We start from the raw sequence: 17409 nt of genomic DNA, 5'->3' as shown, positions 1-17409 counted from the left end.
GTCTTCAAATTAAATATTTATACTACTACATTAATACAAAAGTTTGTCTGTCCGTCTGTCTTATACCTCTTCACGTTTAAGCTGGTAAACTGATTTGGATGAAATAAGGTGTGAAGATACTTTGAGTCTCGGATAAAGATGCAGTTTTTCAGAGTTTTTCACATAAAAATGTGCTTTTTTCGTGCGATAAACTACCTTGTATGGAAACTTAAGAAAATGTAGTTAATATTGCATCTTAAATATAAATAATAAAAATCTGTGGGCAAACTGCAAAACTACAAAAATATACCCGTAGATAGTTTTTGTTTAGTAAATACTTTGAGCTGGGTGTTCGATCAATGTCAAGTTATTTATACGATTAAAATACAAAAACCAATAACAGATTCAAAAAATTCAATTAATACATCAGTGTTAGTGTTTTCTATTTGTATAACTTATAGTTCATATTTAAAACATATTTATATATTTCGTATTTATATATTATTTTAATTAAATAAATTTATGATTTAAACACAGTGTGGATGGGTAGAAAAGAAAGAAGAATTTAGTAACTTACAATGAAATGGGAAATACATTCTACTAATTTAGGTATTTCCCGATCTTTTGGTACGGGGAAACCCAGGTGTGAAACCATTTTGTTAACCTCAATAACCGTTGTTATCCATACTCCCATAGTAATATTATAATTGCGAAAGTGTGTCTGTCTGTCTGTCTATCTGTCTGTCTGATACCTCTTCACGCCCAAACCTATGAACCATCACACACGACGAAGTTAATTTATATTTTATATTTTGTATCTTAAGATACGAAATATATATTTCGTATCTTAATATTTTATCTTAAGATACGAAATATATGAATATATTTTTGTGTCGGGCAGCGGGCTCATCGGTGATTGGACGAGTGGGATGCTCCTGAGTCCTGATAGACTATATAGACTATACTACCTACTGATAGACGCTCTTCAGTGGAAATGCTTTGTCTTTTGCTTTTTTTATATCTTACCTAATCAAATCATGAATTGTAATGAATGTTTCTCTTGAATTTCTAAAATACTCTTGAAACTTCTTCGTTGACAGATCTTGATAAAGGTTAAATTCGCCGCAGGTTTTTCTCTTTTTTATGAGAGGCTCTATCCAAATGTTTCTCCTTTTGGAATGTGCTACTGCAATCTGCATTTCACATTCTATATCAGAATCAAGTACCGAATACGGGTATATATAGAATATTTATTGCGAAAAAATCTGCGATTCTCGGGTTACTTTTGCATAGAAGTTTTGAGCAAAATCTAGATTTTAGTTGCTGCAATTAACTGTCTAGATCCGAATTGTATTAGAATGGCCTAATTAAGTTGTTTTAGGTGAGTAATTTCGGCCAAGTGTAGCAAGTAATACAATATTAAAGTTTAAACTCGCGTCGTGTTGCACCATACAAGGCCGTAATATTTATATAATGTATTTTATATCGTAACAAATGCAATACGTTATAACAAGTGTATTGTATTATAAGTAATGTATTGTATTAAAGTTGTGCTATTGTAACAATCGCTGTTAAGAAGTTAACATTGTGTGTTATATCTAGTAGTTTTAAATAGCCAATATCGATTTAAAATTTTGAAAATTGTAGTTTTGTAAGACATTCATTGATTAATATTATTATCGGATAGTATTTAATAAATAATAATTGATCATTCTTGTCTAATAGTCTGTAGTAGAAAGGGAATTTTCCAAGATTACACTTTATCTTGTTATGATTAATGTAATTTAGAACTTATTTTATTGATTTTAGAATATAAAATTATTATAACTTAACTATGTTTGACTAAATTGGATGGTAGTTTTAATACTACCTGTGTACCTACCGAGTAGCGCGGGTAAAAATTCGGTATTTATACCCAATTTGTAATTTAGAACTTATATCTAAATTACATAATTTAGAAATTTGCCTTTACCAAATAATGCAGTGTTTGGAAAGGGTAGAATATTTAAAAGGGTAAAATATTTTATCAATTATAAATATTAAATTAAACACTGAGTGGATATTATTTAGTTGCTAACTGACGAACGCAACATATATTTTTATTCTTATAATTTTTTATTCTCATGTAAGTGACATATTGTAAGTCTTAACGAGAATAAATATCTTTAAACCTAAACCTACATAAATCATAACAATCTTGACTTTTTAATTATTATCTGTATCTAGATAGTTTTGCAGACTGTACTGTATAAATAGAACTTCTCTGTTAACCGTACTTCTAATAGCGGTAGGCCACAGTAGGCACACTGTCAGACCACACGTCGTTATCGTGAGCAGTGTCTTAATTTTGGCCAACCGAAGCGGCACTGCTTTCACTACTCTTACATAACAAAACAAACAATTACTGTAACATGTGGGTCAATTATTGGATTATAAAGTGTCAGCAATGCGGCCACTTGGCCGAATACGAATGCAATGGATATGCGGTAGCAGCATGTTTATCGTGACCTGATTTTATTTTAACTGAAATCGAATGCTATTGACAGTGGCAAAAATATCATAAGAATTAAATAAATTATTTGTCTTAACTCTTAAAAAGCATAAGTTTTCTAATCCTTTTTTACTATGTTTGGGATATGGTACAAATTGCGAAGCTAGACTTTATCATTCTTTAGTTTATTAGTATAATTATTTCTAGAATTTATAATTATTTTACCATATTTTAATAATAAGTTTCATTACTCGCCTTGTGGTTTAGACAGATACTTCTATTTTGAAAAAAATATGCGGTATAGCCGAATAAATATTCTGTACATTTTACATCTCTAGTTTCGAGTATTATATAACAGTGCATGGATGCGCTCGGTCTGTGGCGAAATTTTAATATGCAGCAAATCACATTTACTGACACGACCCTTTTGAGAATTTTAGGTCAAAAGCCTTACATCCTTTGAATTATTATAGGGTTTTTAAAGAATTGAGGTTTGCTGTTGAGAAATTTTGACAAAAAAATTATAATTGTATCTCATACAACTTTATACAAAAGAACAGAAAAAAACTGAGTCAGATTTTGGTGGTAAAACTTTTACCATCTAAATTAACTACATGATTAAACTTGAAAGTTCGAAAGCTAGCAAAGTTATGATAATTACTCAAATTGTAATAATAAAAAAGTTAGAAAGCTCATGCAGTGATTATTAAATAATTACTAATGATACCTACCTACTTCATAATATTATAATATTTTTGCGACTCAAGATATTTCAGCAGCCAGTGAGTCAAGTAAGGCTAAGGGCCTGTTTCACTACTTTCTGATAAGTACCGAATAGGCTATTCATCACTTAACTTAACAGATGAAGTATGGAGAATCTGTCAAAGAAGTTGTGAATAGCCTAGATTCGTCACTTTATCAGAAAGTGGTGAAACGAGCCCTAAGCATGGAGAATCTGTCAAAAAAGTAGTGAATAACCTATTCGGCACTTTATCAGAAAGTGGTGAAATAGGGCCTTAGGGTCTCATTTTGAAATGGGCTGTAAGTTCAAAATTTGAACAAGCAGCTCGACTCCGCGAACGGCAAGTCTGTCAATTCAACGTGTAGTAAACAAAAATCAGTTTTGAATGGATTTAAAATGCATCGCAATTCGCATTGCATAGATGTCTCACGTTCAAATGTGAACTGGCCCTTAGATTATGCCACAGTATTGCATAAAGATGCCTATCAGATTTCTGATAGATAAAACAAAATGGTTTCGATAAAAACGACAAAACAAAACCACGGTATATGATATATGAATCGGTAGTGTACAATCAAATAGAGTACATAACAATGAAGAATGAAGATGTTTGGTTATCTATAACGAGTATGTATATTTATCTATCTATTGTGTTAAACAGATAAATCACATAACAATACCACAATTATACATTTAAATCTCTATTGGTGTATAGTTCTAATTTATTAGGTATTTTGTATTTGTTTAGTAGAGCTAAACAATGGTAGTGAGGGAGCCCTAGAACATTTTTTTTGTGATTGCTAATAAGCAAATTTTTTGTGAGTAGCTACATTTTGATAAGACGAACAACATTTTTATTTTCGAAAAATCTTGAAAGTGGTAGCTAACAGAGATAGAAAGGATTTCATACTTTGAATTGATGGGCCTAAAATATGGACTGTTTAGTTGTAGGACAAGGTAACTCTTAAATTATATAACCATTAACCTACCAATATACAAATAATCAGCTCGTTAGGGTTCCGTTTTAAGGTACAGTAGTCAACCAAATTCTGTTGATTACAGAAAAAATTATACAGGGTTTAAAAAAACTAAGTGATAATACTTTATGGTGTTTATGTATTCCTTGTAGAGAGTTTACTGTGAAAGTAGCAGCGCTGAAAGAGTATTTTTTGTGATTTGTTTGGGCAAGCGCCCTAGCGTCAAGAGTTTTCCCATACAAAAACGAAAAAAAAAAAACTTTTTTGCTACTTTTACAGTGAACTGTATACACGAGACTTATACATTCTAAAGTATCACTTAGTTTTGTTACATTCTGCATTTCATATTATATGTTAGGTGATATCTATAATAATATTACATCAATAATTGTCCTTTGACGACGGATAAGTCAGCAGAGGAAACTAAAACTAGCATCTTAACTAAATTGGCTAATTCTTATCAGTTAAAGTAAGGTTTAAAGGGTGAGAAGTTTGGACAAAATTGCTGTGTAAATAAGTAATATAATAAACGGTAAACACTTTTTAAGTTATTGCACAGCTTTAATCGCGAGCTTTGAGCGCGGCTACCGAATTGAGAAATTCCGTAACGATAAAACCTAACGCACCCTACTCCGACCGGCACACACAGTTAATAAAAATGTGCTATGCAATAGCTTTACCGCGGCAGTTCATGATTGCCACACATATTTTTTTGGAACGAAGTTCCTTCTCGTGCGTTCGGCGTAAAGGGGACTAGACAGAACGATATTTGACCTCGACACTTTTTATTAGTACCACGGTAGGGATAGAGGGCATTGGTAGTATTCCTGTGCGTCAACTAGATGGCGTTTTTTGAGAATAAACAGCGACGCGTTGTTAGTATCCCTGGGCGTCAGTAGGTGGCGTTTTTTAAATATATTTTTTGAATGTATAATATTAAGTATACAGGTTTTATGAAAATAAGAAATAACTTCGTTCCATTCGGGTGTCCCTTGACACCTCTCAAGTTTTATTTAATTTTAATATTAATTGTTGCAGCATGTAGGTGCCTCGGGAATCGGGATAGACATCAATGATTTTAATATAAAATGAATAATATATTTTTATTTATTGTTACTCACATTATGATAAAATGATGTTAATATTTTTAATTATTATAATATGCTCTGACAATGCGAACTTGTACTTAGATATCGCTCACAGAAAGAAATAGTTGTCGACCTTCAATACATATCTTACTGGCCGACGCAAACGCCCTCTGGTATTGCGAAATTTTATATCGCACTAATATTTTTTAATGTACTATCAGAGAAGTTGATTCCTATGCAAATCGGCGACCTAAGTAGTTTGGTTGCGTTACGTCAAACCCAGCTGACAGATCACAATTAACATTGAATTGACATATTCGACCAAATAACGTTGGTCTGTCAATTGCATAGGAATCAATTTCCTCGATGGTACTTTACTTTATACAAAAGAATCATAAACGATTATAAATAAATCGGCCTAGTGCGAGTTGGACTCGCGCACGAAGGGTTCCGTACCATTATAGAGCAATATGGGTAAAAATGTGTTATTTACTTATTTATTTTATTAAAATTTTATTATTTATTATTAAAGTACAAATATATTTTATTTTTAGTATTGTTATAGCGGCAACAGATATACACCATCTGTGAAAATTCCAGAAGTATAGCGTTCTTGAGTTACAACCTGGAGACAGACGGACAGACGGACAGTCTTAGTAATAGGGTTCCGTTTTGATCCTTTGGGTACAGAACCCTAAAAAGAAATAGAAAAAACTTTATAGGACGTACCCTGCAGTGTCGCTCTTGCGGTTGAGTCGCATCTAATTATTTTCAAGTTTAAATGTGACAAACCATTTAGCTCTAGATTCTAGATTCCAGAACAATGCAAAGAGCATGAAAGAATATCTGCAGATACTCAAAAATATAACACCAATTTGACGTAGCCGAGCCATACTTCGGCACGAATGGGCCGGCTCAACCGGAGAAATACCACGGGCTCACAGAAAACTGGCATGAAACAGCGCTTGCGCTGTGTTTCGCCGAGTGAGTGAGTTTACCGGAGGCCCAATCCCCTACCCTATTCCCTTCCCTACCCTCCCCTATTACCCTATTCCCTCTTAAAAGGCTGGCAACGCATTTGCAGCTCTTCTGATGCTGCGAGTGTCCATGGGCGACGGAAGTTGCTTTCCATCAGGTGACCCGTTTGCTCGTTTGCCCCCTTATTTCATAAAAAAATCTAATTATTTTCAAGTTTAAATGTGACAAACCATTTAGCTCCAGATTCTAGGGCAATGCAAAGAGCATGAAAGAATAACGTATACTAGAGATCGCCCAATGGTCGACATTCGACCTTAGTTTCAATGACATTAGGACTACTAGTACTACTACCTATATTTTGTAAAAAATATTGACTATCATATTTTTTTTAACTCTTGTCTCTGGGACTCAGCTGATCTCAGACTGGCCGTGTACGCATTGTCTAATAGTATTAATTTGTCACCTTGTTGTCAACAGACTTCAACCGTAAATAAAAGAGTATAATTCGTATGTATAGGCTTGTCACTCAAAAATCTGTCATTTTTCCTAGTGTGTGTATTGTAGTGTGTGTAATGTTTTATTTGTTAAAAAAATGTATGATAAAAGCATTATTTAAAAATAATATTAGCTCGATGCACTCCTTCATCATATAAACTATAACTGTGCAAAATTTCATTCACCTACGTTTCCCCATTTTTCGTCAAAAGGGTTACAAAGTTTTTGGCACACGTATTAATATATAGATACATATTATACTCAAAAATATAACACCTTTTCAAGCGTACTTGTGTACAAGTTACATATTTGTATGTACGAATTATCGATATAAAAGACATCAACGGGTTCGCGTTTTTCGTAGAGGTGCTACGAAGTGTTTGCTCCAGTTACATCATGATACAAATTATATTAATCCATACTATTTTAAATGCGAAAGTGTGTCTGTCTGTTTGTTATCTCTTCACTTTCTGCTGAACCGATTTAAATTTAAATTGTATGGCGATATCAACTTTAATTGACAAACTTAATAGTGTGAAATATTTCTTATTCATATAAAAGCACACTTAGTTTGCAGTTTTAAAAATAAATGAGCTGTACATTTACCTTATATCAAGTGATTAACGATGCACCAAAGGGGCATTCTTGCCTAAATTTTAATCATCGTGGATTTTTAGATAAACTTTGATTTCTAAACTAAGGTCATAATTTGACAAACTTCAGAAAAATATTTCGTATTCATAAAAAAGCACACTAAGTTTGCGGTTTTAAAAATAAATAAAAATAAATGAGCTGAACATTTACCTTATGGCAAGTGATTAACGATGCACCTAAAAGGGCATTCTTGCCTAAATTTTAATTGTCGTGGGTTTTTAGATAAGCTTAAACATTCTTGTTATATGCAGAAACTTATTGGGGTATTTAAGATACTTTATGGATGTTTACAGCTTAATTTATTTATTTCTTGTTTGTTTATCCCCAAATTCCGATGTTTTTTGCGTATGAGCGGTGTTTTAAATATTTTATTTTTTTACAACATTGTATATTTGTTAATTATCGTACCCTTAACTTAATATTCAGTTTCAAAAGCTTTAGAATTTTTAGAAATATTTTATTTTACCCATCAATCCTCAAGCGGCAGCCGGCAGCATAACAATTGAAAATCTGTTGTGTCTGCGATACCCACGACGGAGGTGTTAAATCGAATAAAAATCTAAATATAACTATTTGTTGCCTACGCAATTATTTTATAGCTTTATTTGTTTTAAAGTAATGAAAAAATAGATTTATGAGTTATAAGTAACCTAGATAAGATAAACAAAATTAGTAAAAAATCAACGAAATATTTTTTCCAAAAGACACAAAAGAGAGAACTTCTATTTCATGTCTACAGTAGACAAATCTCTCAGGTCCTAAAACCCCTATCGTTTATCCCTGACATTCAGCCCCACCACCGGTGGTGACGGTAGCGGTGGTAGCGGCGATGGTGGTGGCGCCGTCAGTCTCCCGCGCTCGACTCCCGCGCGCAGCCGCGACATGTGGTGAAGTGTTGTGTAGTGTAGTGCATCATGAAGTCCACCGCAACGCTATTATTGCTGGTTATCATTGCAGGTAATTGCGATTGTTGCAAAAAATTGCAGTCGTTGCAAAAAATTTGCAGTCGTTGCAAAAAATTTGCAGTCGTTGCAAAAATTTCAGGTGGATTTTTTGGGATTTTGTTCTTGCGATATTTTTTAATGGAGTAGGGATGAACATTTTATAACGTGATATTATGGTTCATTAAAATGATACGATATTTAATAGCATAATACTGTAGTAGGTAATATTTGAATAAAAGTTTTTTTTTTCATATTTTGTTGTATTGTGTAAACAAAAATAATAATAAAAATAAAAGACCCTGATTAAAACTGTTGCAAGAAAAAATATTGAATAATCAGTATTTCGATTTTGTAAACATTTAAAATGTAAATGACTTACGAATACGCATTCAGGCTAAATTAGCATTCGTTACGAAAAAAAACTGAGATTTCGATTGAAGCTTTCGCTGGGACTTTCCAAACAAATCTTTGATTTGAACCACTTGCCATGCGTTAGTAGTTCCGTCGTATTTACTTTCAATTTCGATAAAAACGCCACATTGTTAGTATGGGAACAGCGTTCTTGGGCAACGAGTTTAAAGTATTAGGAAATTCACCAGCTAATTGTAGTGTTGCGAGTAATTGTGATAGTTGCATAATCGAGCAGTTTTGATACTTGCATGCTACCGTGGCTACGAGTATAACTCGAGCGGAACTGGCTCTGTCGTTTTTTCGATGCGACCTGTTATAATTATTATTTTAGGCGCAATTAATTATGCGTTTTATGACAATATACGTAATATTTGAAAGGTATTTGAAATAGTAATAATATTTTTGACCGGGTTTCCGGTTTATATTACAGTAAAATTATATTATTAACATAATATTTGCTGTTTTTAGAAAGGTCTATAAACATTAACGCCCAATATAATAAAAACAGCCTTTTTATTAATGTTAATATACTTGCTCTTAAAATTTTAATTATCTTAATGAAAACATAGAAAATTACTAGCCTTATTTTATAAAAAGTGACCTGAAAGCACTCCGACATACACAAGATTATAAATTAAACACAATTTAGACATAATAAAAACAACAATAGAAATTAGAAACATTTATTGTATCGTTACATGTGTTCGTATAATATATAAGTACTATATTAATATTATATTACTTTTTAAACTATTATAGACATGATATTAAACAATATTTCCTAGGGCACCGTTCATAATCAGTCCTCATCGTCCTTGTTACATCTTTATAACTTAGTTTATATACCCTTAAAGAGATAATTTTGAATTGCTACTGCTTTGACCTCTAAAATTTTTAATATTTTTTCCATTTTTGTATCAAAGTCTTAATGCGGTTCACAGACTACATCTACTTACCAGGTTTCAATAGTATAGCTCTTATATGGCCCTCTGATGCCCGAATTAAGTGATTTGAATTTGAATTTGAATAATTTCGGAGAAAAGTGGCTGTGACATACAGACGGACAGACATACAGACATTACGAATCTATAAATAAATAAATAATAAATAAAACTTTATTTCAGACTAATTTTGTCCATAGATTTGTTAGCGACAGTTAGTAACAATTAGCTTAGATTATAAGGGTTCCGTTTTTGAAAATTGGCTACGGAACCCTAAAAAACGGGCTACTAATTCTTATTCGTACAATATTTTTTCATATAGCATTTTTAGTTATAAAATGTCTTTTCTTTCTTCGAACTCCGAGCTAACCTCGGGCCCAGGTAGGATTCCTAAATTAAAAAATATAAATGAATCACAGCGTTTGGAAAAGGGTCATTGCATTGAATAATTTTGTAATAAATTACTACTAAATTACAATTCGTAGTAATTTAATATTATTGAAACCTCAAAGCAAAGGTCCTTCACCCACTTCGAGAGCTCAGAGTGATCTTATTTGTGTGTGTCTACGAATAATAATATATGTGATTGATTGTACTGTCGGTTCTTGGTGGAAATTCATGTTGAACACTAATAAATCACAATTTTTCGTGCACTTTTTCCACTATATCAAGATATAACTATAGATTTTAACAAATAACACGACCGGTTTCGAAATACATCATCATCATTCATCAGTTAATGTAGTTAGTGTAGGTAGATTTAAATAATAAATGTATTTGTTTTTTCAATCAAAAGTTTTTTGTATATTTATTCTTGTATATACAAACAAAGTTATAATACTTAAACAAAACAAAGTTATAATACTTAAACAAAACAAAGTTATAATACTTAAGAGTTTAGGGTGTGTACGAGTTCTTGTATAGAGTTCACTGTGAACGTAGCATCGCTGAAAGTGGAACTTTTTAAACCTTTGGGTAGGCTTTACGATGCTGGATGCTTGGTCATACAAATCACAAAAACCGGCCAAGTGCTTGTTGGCTCACGCGCAATAAAGGGTTCCGTAGTACCGCTAGTTTTTGATAATTTTTGTATGTTCAATGTATGTAAGTACATTTATAACGTGTATAATCTACTAACAACATCATCTCAGTTACGTTCAAAGGAATTCGAACGAAAAGTTGCTTTATATTTCGCCGAATATATATGATACTTCATATTTCACAAATGGATCCCTAAATCGGAAAATTATCTATGAATAATCGTAATATTTTGAAAAAACCTATCCAACGACACCCTACACGATGGGGTGGACGCGAAAAAAAAAATTTCATCCCCGCTTGATATGTAATTTATAAATAAAATAAATAAAGGTTTACTCAAAAAAATTAACATTACACAAAGCCTACATTTCAAAAGAGAGAAACACGACATAATACAAATAATCAAGATTTAAAACAATATAGAATACAGATTAAGTGTAGGGGAGGTACTGTGGGATATGTGTGGTGGCCAAAGGAAGATCTTCCGACCGAGCGAGGTGTTGTGCTCGGTCAGGCCGAAGCCCACGTGATACATTTCAGCTGTCGTATATATTACAGACGCGCTCAGAAAACTTCGATAGCGCGATGCAGGAATGTTAGGCGAATTGTGGGTACCGCCACAGTATCATAAAAAAATTAAGATTTTATATACCATTTTTTCGGCATCATTAATATGTGCATTCATGCCGAATTACAGCTTTGTAGGTCCTACAGTCTCTGAGTAAAACCGCAGACAGACAGACGGACAGACAGACAGACAGACGGACGGACAGACCAAAACTATATGTGTTCCTTGATGACTACGGAATCCTAAAAATGCTCTTTTAGCGCTGCTACAATCACAGTATCTATATATCTATATTATAAAGGAACACTAACCTACACACCATCAATTATGTATGTATTATCATTTATCACTTTGTGTTGTTACAAACTGTATTTGTTCTTGTGTACTATTTTTTCCATTGCAACGTCACTAGGCATTCCGATTTGTAAATGAGCCATTAAGATTTGGAACAGGCAATCAATTCAATGTGTATTTTATTGTGCAGAAAATAAAATTCAGCTTCAAATGGGTAATTTAAATATGCATCGTATCGCATCATCTCGTCACGTTGAAATGTGATCTGACCCTAATGGTCAGCCTCCGAAACGACACGCAAAGAGACGTTACGTCGCAAAGAAATCTTTTAACAATTTTAAATTTATTCCATCTCTAAATCATTTTCGGCCAAAACAATAACTATTTCGCAACAAGTCGTGCCGCTATTTACAAACCTCGACAATATCTGTAACACATTTTCAACAAAATCGACAAAGCCTATACAAATTATCCACGGTTTTGTTATGCAAACTATTTTCTAGTTCACACAAAAAGCGATCGTGCTCGCGGTTTTGTTAACAAATTATTGTTTAAATTTATTGTTAAATTGATTAATGTACTGAAAGTAGACTGATTTATTTGTTTAAGCTTTGAAGTGAAGAAATATTGTTTTGAACGCATTCTAATTGTAAATTGTTCGTGTACATTATTGAACTACAGATTGTGTTTAAGACTCTATAAGTGCAGCGGTCAGCAACAGACTAAGAAAGGTCTCTCGGACCGCGAAATATTGTAATTTGTGATGTATTTTATACCAAGCATCAATTATTATTAATACATAGATGAGGTATACATATTGTATACCTTTATTAATTAAAATAATATTTTTAACCAACATAGTTCAATTAGTGTGTTTTTTCTCGATCTTGTTAAAATTTTTCCACAGTATCCGGACCCCACCAAAAACTACTCGCCGACCTCTGCTCTAGTGTTTTTATACTGAGAGGGACACACTTTCGCCTTTACAATAGTTGTATATGAATTACGAATTAAAGATGATATTCATAATTATTAAAGTTAATTCAAAGATTGCTAGTTTTTTCCTTGTTTTTTCACGCAACGGAATTCCGAAAAAAAAATTTAAATAATCTAGTTTGAATCTAAATATTTCTGAGTATATATTAAAATGTAAGGCTCTAAACTCCAAACAGCAATTGGTGGCAAATGTCGTACGAAATTTTGTGCCAACGTTATTTTGATTGCAGTTACAAAAAAATATTTTCTTTTTGGCCTGAACGATGCCCCCCTGATAAGTAAGATATGTGAGACATAACAATTTGAGACAAAAGGCAAATAACGGTCTACAAAACAACAGTTACACTAAAATCGCAACCTGAATAAACATTAATCATTACTTTGGGTTTAAGCTAACATGGCTTTGGTTTTCCTTAAAAAAACCAATGTATTCTTACTTAAATAACACAGTGACATCATAATATACAACCGCAACTTATGCAGAGATTATTAACACATAAGTATGTTTTAAAAGTTGGTTGTCTTGATACTCATTTTGGTTGGTTTGGGTGAATATCTTTAGAGGAAAATTTTGTGTGACTCATAGTAGGTGTTAGTTTTAACAATTTACTTTTTTATATTTATTAAGAGAAATGAAGGTTGTCCAACTATTTGATATAAGTTCGTACCATAATGGGACGGGCGGGCGGGAGGGCGCTGGGCTTTTAATGAAATCCGACAATTTAGTGTTTTGCTCTTTATAATATTATGTTATACGTTCTTTATATTTCTACTTTATGTTGTGATAAAATTTACAAATTGCGCGGTTATTATCAAGTTTGTAACTCTCGTACTTACAGTTTTATACCTAATTGTGATAATATATAATAATCATAGAAAGTTGCTGCCATAGAATAAGTTGCTTACCATCCATTACAAAATTAGTATTTCAGCATAATTGTAACGATCCTCCATCCTTTTTAAAATAATCTGTCACAGTTTAGATGGACGTACCACCAGTGAATAGTGTTATGTCAGATATTTAACTGAATACACGTTAAAGTTTCATCCTTGAAAAAAGCTACGTGTTTCAATCTCGCATTCAACCTCCAAGATAATTTAGTTTCTTGCGAATTAGGACTAGAATCACGCTTCTATACGTGAGTCCATGATCTCCATAGCACAAACACGAGGACTCTTACCCAATACATTAGCTATTCCGTACGTGTATACTGTATACTAACAAAAGAGGATTCCCACAAAAAATGTCGCAATGGCCACCCTGCTTAGTTTTGAAATGGTAACGTTTTTGCAAATTACACAATGCAAAATTAGCATGTCAAAGAAACAAAACAATAAAAATGTACATAGATGTACACAATGTCATGTCATCAAGACGATTGTAGGGGGTCAGGTCACACCGAAACGAGATATAACGAGACGCGAATCTAGGTTTATGCATTAAGGCGCTGTGGTTGTTGCAACTTCGTAAAATGAGTTTTTTTTTAAATAATGTTTTTTGTAAAGAAAATGTCATTATACAAGTATAAAAAGTACCGTTTTAAAATTGGGAAAATTTCCTAAACGCAAAGGTATATCAGTACACAATTTGAAAAAATCTGCTCGATAGAAAAAAATCTCAAAGATGACTGTTATAACGCTGTTTTTCATAATTAAATCATTTTATGGCTAAATTACACACTTTCTAGTAAAAACAAAAATGGAGTACATTTGTCGTAACCTAACCTAAACGATTTGATATATTTGATTTGTATAATACTAAAAACAAAAGGTTTTTTTTCCTATTTCCTATTATCAAGGCACGCGGCGAGCGCGTAACCGCCACTGTACAAGGCGCGCTGATATGAATGTTATTTTAATGTACTTTACGTCGATATTCGTACTGACAGACATGGACCTGCTTATTTTAGGAACTACTGGGCCTTAATAATGCATACGTAACACATTTTATTTTTTTAAATAAAAACTCATTTCAGTGTCAGGTAGGTCTCAGGTAACCGTATTAATACATTTCAAGCTTAAAATATGATCTAGCGTTTAGAATCTGTTAGAGAAAGAAATATCCACTCGAAAAACAAAAACATCGTGACACAGTCTGGTAACTTTGATCTTTGTAGCTTAAAAAAGTTGTTTATAGGCTAAATATTATATAATTTTCGAGTACTTATATAAAACTTTAAAAGTAAAAAAAGGCAAAAATGAATACCGTATATATATTTTTTCAATATGAGGTGCATTTATATAAGTATAAGTGTTACGTGCAGGTGTTGCAATCGTTGCAATTTATTATTACATGTTTTAATTACATTTGATTTAAGGCTCTATTATCTCTGACCGGCATTCAGACTTTTGTGCGAAATGAAGTTTGCGCAGTAAAGTTAAAAATATTTTAATATCGTATTACGAATGTAATAATTGTAAAATTATGGTTCAAAGTATCTCCAAACCAATTTTTTTTATTTGAATATTATATTCATGGGTTTGAGCGTCAAGAGGAAACAGAGAGATATAGTTGATATACAGTGTGTAACAAAAATAAGTGATAATACTTTAGGGTATGCACGTGTGCCTTGTAGAGAGTTCACTGTGAAAGTAGCAGCTCTAAAAGACGAAAATATTTTTCACTTTTGTATGGGCAAGGGCCAGAGCGTCACGAGTTTCCCCATACAAAAGTGAAAAAAAAATTTGGTCTTTCAGCGCTGCTACTTTCACAGTGAACTCTCTACAAGGAACACATACCCACCCTAAAGTATTATCACTTATTTTTGTTACACCCTGTATACAATTTAGCACTTTTAACATTTTAGGTTGGGTTGCACCAAAGGCGTGGTTAAAGTTAAAGTTATGATTATAGTTAAGGCTAAATTTAACTTTAACTTTACCCTTAACTTTGACCGGAGAAATTGACAGATGGTCCAACAAGGTTATAAATGAACGTGGGCGGGGGCGCTGCTGGTAAAGGAGAACTGTCAAAAATGGCGTTTTTGTATGATGACAGCGTTAGTTCCTTTTTCGCCATGTGCATTTAAAACCTTGTCGAGCTCTATGGTTATGGTTAAATATGGCGTCTTGATGGTGTTCATTTTTAATTTTAGCCAAAGATTTGACATTTTGTATTGTAGTTAAAGTTAAAGTTATAGTTAAAATTATCCTTCAACGCTTTTTTCAAGAGAGGAAATTATGTTTTTCGACTGCACTTTGGCTTGTTATAGTATGAATTAGCTCAGTCTCAACTCTCAACTAATACAGTCAATTCGTCACATGTTTATGTGTGGTGCATGAATGCCATGACCCCACACCTACGTACTGTATCAATTATAAGCACACAGCAATTAATAACAAGAAACTCATTTAGGCGACTAGCATTAGACCTTCATGGTTTTTGACATTTTAAGTTAAAACTAATTACTTACATTAAAAAAATATTATACTCATCATCATTACTGGTAAACTGTAGGTAGAGATAATACTTCAACTATAATACATAATCCATAAATAATCTAAGATATAAATAAATGAAAAATAGTTGTAAAAGGCTGCAATGTTTTCACGCTCGCGCTAGAGAGCACCAGCATTACAGTAAACAAAAAGTTGTTTACTGTAATGCTGGTTATTTAGGCTATAAAGCGTGGCAAAGAAATACCTACGTATCAACCTAAGTTAGTAAAAATTATAAACATTATAACTGGTTAACCTAAAGAACCTAAACCACAAGGAAAATGTGGCAAAAATTTGCAATCCATATTAAGCAAAACGAGACATAAATTGTTATTGCATACTATGCTTTAAGGATCGGCTACACTTATATAACTTTTGTAAACTACATATTTAAAAAAATGTGGCCTAGACGGTTTTCAACATTTTAACTAAATTGTTAAAGGTGAAGACAAGATTTGTTAATCAGTCAACTTTAGCGTTTAATATACCTTGAACTGTTTCTTAACTTTATTGACACTATATCCGCCAAAGACGCATAAAGCTATTAAAATAATATAATATTAGTTAAGATAGAATGTATTGAGATTAAAGTGTGGTTTTCTGAAATACCTTTGTAAATGTAATAATGCGCATAGAAATTTTCATAATCTTTCGGCAACGATCGTATTTCCCGAGCGTCGGAACTCTGAAGACGTCGCTGTAAGCGCTGTTTTAAACTTAACTTAAACAAAAACAGCGCTTTGCAGCGACGTAGAGGCGCCTAACGTTGCTTGGACGTTACCATGGTTGTAGTATATAAATAAAGATGGCCGATCAGGTACTTACGTAGGTGGAAGGTGCTGGGAGTGGTCGCTTGACTTCGGTTTGATGATCACTTCTACACCAGCCGTCACCAGAGTACTAGTGCTCAGTTATACGTTATTTCTGTGTTTAATTCACTCGCCCAGACATTGTACATACTGTACAATGGTAATGCCGTGATGCCTTCCCTGTGAGATATAGCAGGTATTGACGGACCGGCGACAGGTTCCGTTAGGGTTCCGTAGTCAACAATTAACTTTTATAGTTTCGGTCTGTTCGTCCGTCTGTCTGTCCGTCTGTCGCACATTTTGTCTTTTGTCTTTCACGGAAATTTTTACAACAATAAATTACAGGATCTCGTTCATAACAATAATAATAATGTTTATTATCATTATTGTCAAAATGTCAAACAATGAATATTACTTTTGTAACGAAACGACACAATCTTATACACGTTACACTTGTAACTGTTACAGTTGTAATTAAGAGCAGTTTCCCGCCATCTTAGCTCACATAACCAAAACATTTTGGCGCGTCTTATGTAATTGACGCATGGAATTTCTATATTGTT

At 32.9% G+C, this 17409-nt stretch overlaps 1 protein-coding gene across 5 annotated transcripts in view; it reads left to right on the top strand.

Moving 5' to 3' along the window:
- The first annotated feature begins 8262 nt into the window (after positions 1 to 8262).
- The window catches only part of LOC121730318, a 93907-nt gene continuing 84760 nt past the window's right edge, over positions 8263 to 17409 (top strand). For all 5 annotated transcript variants that reach the window (XM_042119310.1, XM_042119314.1, XM_042119309.1 and 2 more), the window contains exon 1: positions 8263 to 8361. In XM_042119310.1, coding sequence (XP_041975244.1) covers positions 8319 to 8361 — 43 coding nt within the window. In that variant the 5' untranslated portion in view covers positions 8263 to 8318. The remainder of the gene's footprint in view (positions 8362 to 17409) is intronic.

This window comes from Aricia agestis, chromosome 9 (assembly GCF_905147365.1).
Source record: "Aricia agestis chromosome 9, ilAriAges1.1, whole genome shotgun sequence".
In the NCBI taxonomy this organism is placed as follows: Eukaryota; Metazoa; Arthropoda; class Insecta; order Lepidoptera; family Lycaenidae; genus Aricia; species Aricia agestis.
Note: the sequence above shows the minus strand (reverse complement) of the source record. Positions and strands in the feature narration are given on the sequence as shown.